The following is a 12530-nucleotide window of genomic DNA, read 5'->3' on the forward strand; positions in this document are numbered from 1 at the left end:
ACACAACAAGTGGGTTAAAGTTAAAACAGCAGCACTCTGACGATCGATCTCCACGTTTTGCAACGTGACGCTTTGTTTTGATTAATCTGCGCATGTCAGACGGCAGTTGTCAAACGTCCTTTCGGAATAAAGACAGACACATGTAAACGCTGGATCGGAATAGATGAAGTGACATGTAAACAGCTGATCTGAAATTTTCATTCGGAATGATTTGAATCGGTATGAATAAAAGTCAGCATGTAAACGTGGCTAGTGATTCAGATTCTGAATCTGAATGCGAAATGACACTCGGCGGGGTTAGCACATGTATTTAGAACTAGATGCGAAATGACAGACTCGCCAGCGTTGGAACACAGACACCATCTTAAAGCAGTAGACTTCTCAGCACTAATAAGTTTAACGTTACTGTACCTTGCTATCGTAATGTTAGCCCTGCAGAGGGCTAGGTTTCTATTCATTATGGCTACTGTCGATGCGTGGCTAACGTGTCTTATATACAGGCTTTATTTAATGTGTAAAAACACAATGCTGTAGAGTGATGAGGGTGTAAAATTAAAACATAATAAAGCTAACTGTCAATTTTAGCTCAGTAGTCATTGCTGGATAAAACACCAAGTAGCACTGGTGCCTAATGTGCTCCAATACATCTTGTATCATACATTTATTTTGGAAACTCAAAATCCTATCAGGACTTACAATTTAGACAAACTTAAAACTTAACTGGGACTTAAAAATAGCTTGACACAAAGGAAATTCAATTGAAACAGGTGGAAAAAACACATTTTAAGTGATGTGTGTTATCAAGCGTAATGACATTTTTAGGTATGAAATATATATATTAGGGCTGTCAAAATTATCGCGTTAATGGGCGGTAATTAATTTTTTAAATTAATCACGTTAAAATATTTGACGCACTTAACGCACATGCCCCGCTCAAACAGATTAAAATGACAGCACAGTGTAATGTCAACTTGTTACTTGTGTTTTTTGGGTGTTTTTTCGCCCTCTGCTGGCGCTTGGTTTTATTGATTTTATGGGGTTCAGCACCATCCATGAGCATTGTGTAATTATTGACATCAACAATGGCGAGCTACTAGTTTATTTTTTGTTTGAAAATTTAACAAATGTTATTAAAACGAAAACATGAAGAGGGGTTTTACGATAAAATTTCTATAACTTGTACTAACATTTATCTTTTAAGAACTACAAGTCTTTCTATCCATGGATCGCTTTAACACAATGTTAATAATGTTAATGCCGTCTTCTTAATTTATTGTTATGATAAACAAATACAGTACTTATGTACTGTATGTTGAATGTATATATCCGTCTTGTCTTATCTTTCCATTCCAACAATTTACAGAAAAATATGGCATATTTTATAGATGGTTTGAATTGCGATTAATTACGATTAATTAACTTTTAAGCTGTGATTAACTCGATTAAAAATTTTAATCGTTTGACAGCCCTAATATATATATATATAATATATAATAATATATTAGAGGTGTGCATCGGCACTGCCCTCACGATTCGATTCGATTACGATTCGGAGGGCCTCGATTCGATTCAGAGGTCACGATTCGATTCGGTTCGATTCGGCAAGGAATCGCGATGCATTAAAGCCTGGGATGCATTAAAATTCTAAAGCAAAGCATATTTTTCGTGAATCATGAGGCAACACAAGTTGTCTGACATTAAACAACTTTTTATTGGCTCTTGTTTCACTCCTGGTTGAAGTCAAATTAAAATACTTTCATATATACAGTATATATAAAAATAAAATAACAGATCACAGCATTTAATTAGTGCTTATAATGAGACCAGGGCTTTCTCTCTTTTTTTTTTTTTTTACACACAGTAGCAGCCTTTCACACAGTGCAACATCTGAACTCCTGTGAAAAATCAGTAATAACAGTCACTGTATTTTAGTCACAACGACCCATCAATAAAAATATTCAAGTAAATATTAAAGAAAACGACAAAGAAAATATTGTAGTGCAGCAGCATATTTATCACAATATCAATCCAGGCAATGGATTGATATTTAAATGTAAAGTAGCTCCCTCTACAGAAGAGCCTAGATCTTGAGCCCGAACCCAACCCGACCAGACCCGACCGAATTTCGGGCCGGGTCGGGCCCAAAATGTCAATCATTTACGTTCGGGTCGGGTCGGGCCGGACTGCTCTCTCGTTAACTTTTTTTTTTTCTTTTTTTGAATAAATATATATTTGTATATTAAAACGATGTATGGATGTTAAAATAAGGAATACTTGTTATAAAATAAATAAATTGGATAAATAAGAGAGAAGGCGCTTTGGTAATCACAAACATGAGCCAGTGCATTGTTTGTGCACATGAACGCCGTGGCCCCGCCCTCCTTTTAATCTTCCCCACCCGCTCTTGGCGCTCTCCGCGAGTCTGCAACCCTGCATCCTGGTATTTCCTTTTTGAATTTCGATATAGAGCCGCAAGAGGTGAAAAGCAAATTAAAGACGGTGGGATTGAAAAGGCAAGAATCCACGAGTGGTGTGTGGAAAGGATTTAAATTGATAGTGGAAGATGTTACAGAAAACTGTCGGCCTTGCCGAATGCAACAAATGTGGCGCTTTGCTCCCGTACGAGAGCAGAAAGACTGGCACATTGACGCTGAGCAGGCATTTTAAAAACTGTAACTGGCCTATAAGATATTAGTCAAACATTGTTATTATCATTTGTTTCAAGGGCTGCACCTCTTCGTGCTAAGCAAGACATCGTGGAGTTCGTGGTGTTCCTTAAAACGTCATTATTTATTTTGTTTCAGTGCCGCTTAAGGCAGGTTGTTCTTTTGTGTGTTCTGATGCGAGTCATTAAAATAAAGAATGTTATTTAAAAATATTTTAGTTTATTTTTGAATATGCTGCTGTTCCTCTCCTTGTCAGAGAGACGCGTATAGTGAGCACAATATCCCACACAGAAATATATTTAACAAACCTTTCCAGCGTTATTTCGTTGTGTAAATGCATTTATAATTATAATAAAAAATATGTAGACTATTTAAACATTAAGAAAACTTGCGTTTTTTTCTGCCAACTCGAAAAGATTGAAATAAACGTCTATTGCATTTTGCCGAGGAAATGACGCATTAACTATCCACCTGATAGAACAGACACACAAATATAAACGATATAAATGTTTATTGAATATGCATCTTACAGTCTTGTTTATCTGGGAGAATTTGTTACAAAAGACAGGTTTTAATTTATCATTATGCACATAGGCATCGTCCCAGTTGTGATCACACAAAACGCAACCACGTATTGCATCCCCCGTTTGCTCCTCCTGCTGAGTCCTCACAAATAAAATGGGCTCGAGCCTACAAATAAAACGTAAAATTTCGGGCTCTCGGCCTTTAATACACGGGGGCGGGGTCGAGTCGGGCTGGATTTTTTTAGGCCCGAACTAAGCTCTGATTGAGAGAGCAGAGAGATGGGACATAACATAACAATGGCTGAAGCGGAGAAAATGGGAGCGAGAAAGATTATTGATGCACCTAACACATTGAAAGCAGACATCTGGAGACATTTTGGCTTCTACAAGGTTGGTGGGAAACTTGACCAGAGTTATGTGGTGTGTAAAAAAATTAAACATGAGAATAATAATACAAATGGGGAAACCAAATCCGTTGCATCACCGGAATTGCGCAGGGAAGATTTTTGAACGTACTTATATATTTTAAAATGAATCGATTCGGCTTGTTGCCCGCATCGAATCGAATCGTCCATGCCCCGCATCGGGATGCATCGCCGCATCGATTATTGTTGACACCCTTGATATATATATATATATATAATTTTTTTTGTGGTCACATCTGAGATGCAATTCTTGGCTGTTTTCAACTATGTACATCAAAAATGAAGACAGTGATGGTCTGATAATGGTTGAATATTAGGTGAAATCTCTTGTTTTCTCAGGGATGTTTATAATTGCGCTTTACCTAAAAAAAAAAAAATTTTTTTTTAAAACAAAAACTTTATCCGATTACTCGATTAATCGATAGGATTTTCAGTCGAATATTCGATTTCTAAAATATTCGATAGCTGCAGCCCTAGTCGACATATTATGTCAGAGAAAGTGCTGGAACTTATCAAAACTAATTATACCTACTCTCCAAGTAATCTTCATGGGGTTAATGATTTCAGACATGTTTGGTGCATCCCCGCTGGCGAGCCCGCTGTCACCTTACTCGCTGTCGTCAGAGCCCTCCTCCTCCCGAGACTCCTCCCCAAGCCGAGACTCGCCGTCCTACTCCTCGCCGCTGGCGCGGCAGCCGGTGGTCATCCACGGCAGCGGCAAGAAGTTCGGCTTCACGCTGCGGGCCATCCGTGTCTACGCCTGTGACGGCGACGTCTACACAGTCTACCACATGGTCTGGGTAAGGGGACCGCATTGACTCGGGCGCACAAAGGGGCGAGCGTCTTGTGTCATCGACATTTCCGCCGTTTGTCAGAATGTAGAGGACGGCGGCCCCGCACAGAAAGCTGGACTCAAAGCCGGCGATCTCATCACGCACGTCAACGGGGAGGCCGTCCATGGCCTGGTCCACACTGAAGTGGTGGAACTGCTGGTCAAGGTGAGCGATCAGAATTTCAGGGACGGCTAAATTGCTTCTTCGACTAAAGAATACGGTTCCTCCAAAATATTCAGTTTTTTTTTTTTTTTTAACAAAAAATGTCCGATTCATTTCCAATGGAATATTCAAATTTAACCAAAAACTCACAAGATGACACCAATGTAGGTCAAATCCATTGATGCCTATATATGTTCATGAAATTGACGGCTATGTAAGCCAATTCCATTGATAGGATATAAGACGCAGCTGTCCTCACAGTATTATGAGATATTTACACCAAAAGCTATCATCCGGTAACACTTTAATTGACAGCGGCATCAAAAGACTATCATACAGCCGAACGAACCACCATGAAGCTTTGAACCAATTGGCTGCACAGCTTCATTGTTTCAAGAAGCTTCAATTTGGCCATCACTGTTCTCTTGGGGGAGATGGTCAACCTTTGCTGCCACCTGCCGTCAACATTGTTGCTGTGCAACATGCCTCCTAGCATGTATAGCAGCGCTACAGATGTAAATAACAAATCAAAATTCATTTTATGTGCTAATTATTTCTTCAGTTACTGTCCTAGTTGTTTCATTCATTGCTAGTTATGGAATTTGGTAACACATTATTTGAAAGTTGCGCCATAAGACTGGCATTAGACAATCATACAGTAGTTATGAAATGACACTGTCATGAGCATGAATAAATGCTTATGACAGATGTCATTATGTGTCATCCGGCAAATTATCTCCCTTTTGAACGATCCGAGCTGGACATAAATGGAGTTAGTGACATAATTTGCCGGATGGCACTTCATGACATCTGTCATAAGCATTCATTAATGCCCATGATAATGTCAGGGTACCCGCGGGTTATTAAAAGTATTAAAAAAGCATTGAATTTAGTTTTCCATTATTAAAGGTATTAAAAGTATTAAATTAGCTGTCGTAAGTCTGGAATTTTTTTCACTGTGGTTTTAATTTTCAAGAACATCTCAGTGCAACCTAAATTATATCTAGAGCTGGGAATCTTTGGGCACCTAACGATTCGATTACGATTACGATTCAGAGGCTCCGATTCGATTATAAAACGATTATTGATGCACCCCACTCCTTTTTTTTTTTTTTTTTTTTTTTTTTTTAATTTGTTTTGTACATTCGTTCCAAAATTGTTCAAAAATCCTCTCAGGCTAAACCAAACTACTATTTCAGTATCAAGTTAACATATAGCAGTCAACAAATATACAAAAATAACAGTAAATAAAAAACTCCAGTCCCCATTCTATATCAGCAGCTTTAAACTACTTTCAATTAATTTAATGTTGTGAATCAACCGTTAAAGTTGTTAAAATTGCTCCTGTTATTCCATAATTTCTCTTTTGTCTACTTTCAACATGTAAAAGTTTTAAAACTATTTTAAAGATAGATTCAAGTCAATATTTTACCGATTTAGGAGTATTTTAGATAAAAAGTTAATTAGGTTCGCTTGGAAGGTTCGCAACAACAGCCTTGCAGGGAAGTGTACTGCTTTAAGATGGCGGCCGTTACTAACGCCCGCATCTAGTTTTTTGTAGATGTGCTGGTAACGATACCGAAGCTATAATGCATCTAGTCCTATATAAATGATATGTACCGTAACATAATGTGGCTTGTAGCAGCTTTTCGGCAGCAGTCAGGTATGTTGTTGTTGTTTTTTTTATCTCGTGGCATGAGTTGAGCTAGAGCCGTGAGTTGAGCATTGGCGTTACCCGAGGGGCCGGGTAATGAGAAGCATGATGTTTAGCTACTCTCGCTCCGTCCCTAATTGCGTACTGAAGACCGCGCGGCGCGCTGAGTGTGTTGTACTTCTGCTTTACTTGGCATATTTCAATAATCGGAATTTGGATGTTTGTGAATCGTTCTCGAATCTTCCACGGCCGAATCGCGAATAATCTAAGAATCGGAAATTTTGCACACCTCTAATTATATCCGTGATGTTTTTTTTTTTTTTTTTTTAAATCCAAGATGACGCGTAGAATTTTTACGATGTGCTGCACCCCGTGCGTGCGCGCCGTTAGCATCATTAGCATCAACAGCAGGCAATCGCACAGTACTGTGTGCTAACGCAAGGAACTGCTCAGATGCCTTAGTTGTTATGTTCGACGAAAGCCTCAACAAGACAACCAAGTGCAAACAGTTGGACCAGCATGTGAGGTATTGGATCGGCGACCAAGTCGCATCCAGATACTTTGGGTCGCAGTTTATGGGTCATGCGGTGGCAGTGGACCTGCTTAACATTTCAAAGTAAGTGGCCAATTTCTCCAATTAAAATGTGTTAGATGCAATAATGTACTTCTGCGCGGTTTGCCTTTCAAATGAATGTGAATTTCGCAGTTTAAACTCAAGAGTTAGCCATGTTCAATGGGGTATTTGCAGGTGCACTAGCCTTAGCATGGATAAACCGGAGTCGTAGATTCACCATCACTATCAGATACACAACACGGTTGACACTGTCTATTATTGGAATGAGTGCGGGGTAACGTTGATCTGAATAACATGGCATGGTGATAGGCAAATTATAATGTAGGTGATAGTAAAACACCTACTGGTATATTTAAATGTTTTTTCTTGATTAAATAAGAGTATGGATTTTCTCTATCTGATTAAAAGAAATGTCTTTAATAGCTAACAAAGGATTAACATGTGTTTTGTATATACCCTACCCATGTGACGTCACAACTCCGCCCTCCTGACTGGTGCCGCCCAATTGTCCGTCAACACATCGTGTTTACCTGTTACAGCTACGTACATTCCTCCTATTTACGGCGTGTTTTTCTGCTCATTAACATTAATAATCAAAATGGTGAAGGCGTGTGTGGCGGTCGGTTGCAATAACAGAGAAGATAGACGGAGAAACTTGAAGTTCTACCGGATTCCGAGAGACCCGGAGAGGAGAGAGCGAGATGGGCTGCTGCAATTCGACGAGAAAACTGGGCTCCAAACGATTACCACAGATTATGTAGTAGTCATTTTATATCTGGTAAGATGCAGTTAATATATATTTAGAGGGTTTTGGGCTGACAACCACAATTAAGATCATTGCTAGGCTAATCGCCGACAACATACACGTATGTATGTAGTGAGAGTCCTATCGCTAAACCATATAAACATTAAAAGCCCTAGCTCCATTGACAAATGACATGAAATACATTAGACTTGACAGTGGATGTTAGCAAGAACAAAAGATTTTGAATTGAAAATTTCGTAACTCACCTTTCCAAGCACAAGATAGATTCCTGGCGAATTTTCGTGGACGAGGACCTGTTTCACCCAACCAGCAACAAAGTATTTATAAGCCTCCAAGCTCTTAAAGTTGTTCAAACTTTCGTGAGAATAGGCTGATTTTGTGTGGACAAGATAGTCGTAAATATCAGGGTAGCTAGCAGATGTCAGGCAAATACGGCGAAGACAGCGGGTCGAAAAACATCCATTTAGATATCAAATATGGAACTGGCGAATGGATAAACTGAAGCTTTTCCACATAACACCTTTTATGCAACGCATCCAGTGAGTTTACGGCATCCGAAAGCACCGGGTCTTCCATGAAATGCATTATAAATTGCTCGATCAATTGAGACCATTGATAATACAGACACAAAATGACGGACAAGGAGGCGGAACAATACAGCGATCACGTGATTTTGTGACGTCGGTGGGTAGGGTCTATACTTCTTGTAATGTGATTAGAAAAAAACGATTACCAAGGGAAATGGTCATGTGTAGCTTTTTTATTTTGTGGTAATTAATGGTAAACTACTGCCATTTAGTGGCTGTTTTTTAAACTTTCACTGCCAATTGCAAGCACTTTACAGTTAAGGTGGCCAATTTGACAATCACCTACCTACCACCTTGACTAGGTCCTCTTAAAAGGGAAACCTGTTGTATTGCAAATGTAATTTCTGAAGTTGCTTTACAATAATAGTGTAAAATCCATTTTATCCTGGGGAAAAAAATTCTGAAAGACCTTATATTTAAATGTGTTTTAATTGTATCTTCAATAAATGTGCATTCTTTTGTCAAACACACTTAGTAATTGAGGTTAAATTTGATGTTCAGTGCTTTATTTTTTTAATATGATTCAATATTATCTAAATCATGGGTGCGAGAAAAGTATTCATTTTCAGTTGAAATGGCATTAAAAAAGGTCTTAAAAATCTTGAATTTAAATTTATCAATCCTGAGGGGACCCTGTGTCATGTCAAAATTATGATGGTCTTATAGCAGTCTTAAGGCGCCGCTGTCAAACAAACCTATTAACCCAAATAAATCAATAAATAAGCCACAGGATTCAAAATGAAGGAAAAAACTAGCGGCTTATAGTCCGAAAATTACGGTACCAAAAATAATCACTTGCCCTACAAAAACTGCTTCTAAGCGCTTTCATTTTTTGGCTCCTGTTGGTCATCCTCAGAGCGGCAGTAAGGTTTCCATCAGCACCACACCCTTTGAAAACACGTCCATTAAAAGAGGCCCGGCCAGAAAGAACAGCTACAGGAGCAAAATGGTGCGCTGCGCCAAGAAGGCCAAGAAGGAAAAGACTCCAGAGAGGTGCCAGTCAAAATCCAGGGTTCCGATCTATGGTTTAAATGTTCAACCTCTGAATGACTTTATTTTTGTTTTTTGTTTTGTTTTTTTTAGACGCCGTTCCCTTTTCCGACGTTTCGCCATGCAGCCGTCTCCCCTGCTGCACACCAGTCGCAGCTTCACGTCGCTGAGCCATTCGCTGTCGTCTGGAGAGAGTCTTCCCGGCTCACCCACGCACAGCGTTTCGCCTCGCTCGCCCACCGCAGCCTTCCACCCGCCACCCGACTTCACCCTCTCAGGTAGACTTCAATAAGTAGTACAATTATGGCTTCAGCTATAAAATGAACAGTGGTGCCTTTTTTTTTTTTTTTCCAAACAGTGTTTTACATGTAAATCGCCTAATTCGTTCCATGCTAGGGATGTGACTTGATATGGACTGGATTGTACATCTAGTGCCGTTGCATGTCTTGTGGGCATTTCCATGTCACTTCTTGTTCATTTCAGAGCATTTCATGGTTACTTACTGTTGATTTTGATTCAATTCCTATTTGTTTGGGGACATTGCTGAGTCACTTCTTTTTAAGTAACCCAAAAACAACAGGAAGTTACATGTAGGCATGTGCCGGTTACCGGTTTCACGGTTTACCGTGGTGTGAAAACGTCACGGTTTCAAAACCACTAAAATTTTCCGTCAGACCGTAGTACGGTATTCGCTAATTTTCATGTGTCAAAAATGCAGCCAGAAGTGGCTTGGCGCAGCAGCGCTCAGCCCCTCCCGTTTGTTGCTGCGTGTGAAAGTGACGCTATCGGCTTGACAGCCAGTGAACCCAAAAACAAATCATCCAAACATATGGCGTACTTTTCTTCAATTTATTGAGCTCTCAGATCATGGTAAGTGGAATATACAAAATTAATACATTTAAAACGTTGTACAATTGTATTTTTCCATGTGTGAGTAGCATCAACAGCTTAGCACCATGAAAAGTTCGCCAAAAACAAAACACACATTTTCCTTTCAAATTCAATATACAAACTAACTCAAAGCTTACAAAGACGAATGTTAGCCTAGGCTTAGCTGGGGGAGCAACTTCGTCGAGTGTTACAGCCGCAGAGTGAGAAAACCAGCTTGATTCGCTTGAATGAAAACGAAAAGGGGATAGCATCAAAGATCGCTAATAATGAAAGATGCTCTTGCCCTAAGCACAAATCCACGTTCGCTGGATCAAGGAGAGGTCTCACTCCCAATGTTTTTTTTACTTCTTTGTTTAGATGAAACCTTTCCACAACAATATTTACACTTTAAACTAACTTATACATTTTTAACTTATGAACTTATGAATTCTTTGTTTTTTAACACATAGGCGTGACATGTATAACTAGAGCTGACACAGTGGCTGAAAATGGCAAAACTTCACTTGAGCTTTTCCACCCTCAAAAAAAAGTCATGCAGTAAAATTTAAAAAAAATTATTCAGAAGTGTTTTTACTTTTTTTATGGAAGTTGTTTTGTTCTTGCTCTAATCTTGAGCAACTTGAGCTGTGGCTGTGGGTATAGTCTATAAGTTATATTTATTTCAATTTTATTTGAAATATTTGTTTTTTTATTGATAATTTATTTTAACAATATATTCATGTTCCAGTTTGCAACGTTGCAATGTTCTGAAATTTTTTTAAAGTCCTGTTCAATGGAAAAAAAAAAATTTTTAACCCATACATCTCAAAATAACACATTTTGGAGCTATAATTGCAATACCGTGATACCGTGAAACCGCGGTATTTTTGCCCACGGTTATCGTACCGTCAAAATCTCATACCGGCACATGCCTAGTTACATGTAAATGCCCCAAAATCAACTAGAAGTGACATATAAGTGGCCCAACATCAACAGGAAGGGATTTGAAATAGATAGGAAGCTACCCCGAAAGGCCATAAAATCAACAGGACGTGACCGATGAATAGGAAGTGACCCGTAAATGCCCCAGGATCAAGAGGAAATGACCCAAAATTTATAAGAAGTATGACGAAATCAGCAGGAAGTGACAAGGAAAATGCCCCAGAATTGACAGAAAGTGACCCAAAATCAGTAGAAGGTTACCTGGATATGCCCTAAAATCGACAGGCAGTTACCCAGAAATGCCGTGGAATCAACAGGAAATGACCCAAAATTTACAGAAAGTGAGCCAAAATCAACAGGAAGTGACCCAAAATCAGTAGAAAGTCACCTGGAAATGCCCTAAAATCGACAGGCAGTGACTCAGAAATGCGCTATAATTAACAGGAAATGCCCCAAAATCAACAGGAAGGGACCCGAAATTAATAGGAAGTTAACCCAAGTGCCCTGAAAATCAACAGGAAGTGACCCAGAAACGACCCAGAATCAATAGGAAATGACCCAAAATGTGCAAGACGTATGGCGAAATCAACAGGAAGTGACCCAAAATCAGTTGAAAGTTACTTGGAAATGCCTTAAAATTGACGGGCAGTGACCCAGAAATGCCCTGTAAACAACAGGAAATTACCCAAAATTTACCGGAAGTGAGCCAAAATCAACAGGAAGTGACCAATGAAATGGAAGTGATGCGGAAATGCCCCGGAATCAACAGGAAATGTCACAAAATGTACAGGAAGTGAGATAAAAATCAAAAGGCACTAACTCTTAAATACCCCGACATCAACAGGAAGTGCCCAACGAATAGGAAGTGACCTGAAAATGCCCCAAAATCAACAGAAAAATGATCCAAAATGTGTAGGAAGTGAGCCAAAAATCAACAGGGAGTGACCATTGAACAGAAAGTGATCCAAAAATGCCCCAAGGTCAACAGGAAATGAGCCGAAAGGTACCGGAAGTGAGCCAAAATCAAAAGGAAGTGACCAATGAACCGGAAGTGATCTGGAAATGCCCTAGATTCAATAGGAAGGTACTCGGAAAAGCCCTAAAATCAACAGGATGTGACTCGCAAATGCCCCGGAACCAACACGAAATGTCTCAAAATGTACAGGAAGTGAGCCAAAATCAATACGAAGTGACTTGTAAATTCCCCAAAATCAACAGGAAATGACCAATGAACAAGAAATGACCCGGAAATGCCCCAGAATTAACAGGAAATGCCCCAAAATCAACAGAAAGTGACCCAAAATCAATATTGCCCTACCCAGGAATGCCCTAAAATCAACAGGAAATTACCGATGAACAAGAGTAACCCACAAATGCCCCAGAATCAAAAGGAAGTGAGCCAAAAATCAATAGGAAGTGACTCGTAAATACCCCGAAATCAACAGGAAATGACCGTTGAACAGGAAGTGACCTGCAAATGCTCCAAAAGGAAAAGGAAGTGACCGAAAATCAACAGGAAATGATGTAAATTAACTCA

At 39.3% G+C, this 12530-nt stretch overlaps 1 protein-coding gene across 4 annotated transcripts in view; it reads left to right on the forward strand.

The window, feature by feature from the left end:
* The window catches only part of mast4 (microtubule associated serine/threonine kinase family member 4), a 136611-nt gene that overhangs the window by 117966 nt on the left and 6115 nt on the right, over positions 1 to 12530 (forward strand). For all 4 annotated transcript variants that reach the window (XM_057819964.1, XM_057819965.1, XM_057819966.1 and 1 more), the window contains 4 exons: positions 4183 to 4415; positions 4491 to 4613; positions 9048 to 9184; positions 9275 to 9459. In XM_057819964.1, coding sequence (XP_057675947.1) covers positions 4183 to 4415; positions 4491 to 4613; positions 9048 to 9184; positions 9275 to 9459 — 678 coding nt within the window. The remainder of the gene's footprint in view (positions 1 to 4182; positions 4416 to 4490; positions 4614 to 9047; positions 9185 to 9274; positions 9460 to 12530) is intronic.

This window comes from Corythoichthys intestinalis, chromosome 17, assembly GCF_030265065.1.
Source record: "Corythoichthys intestinalis isolate RoL2023-P3 chromosome 17, ASM3026506v1, whole genome shotgun sequence".
In the NCBI taxonomy this organism is placed as follows: domain Eukaryota; kingdom Metazoa; phylum Chordata; class Actinopteri; order Syngnathiformes; family Syngnathidae; genus Corythoichthys; species Corythoichthys intestinalis.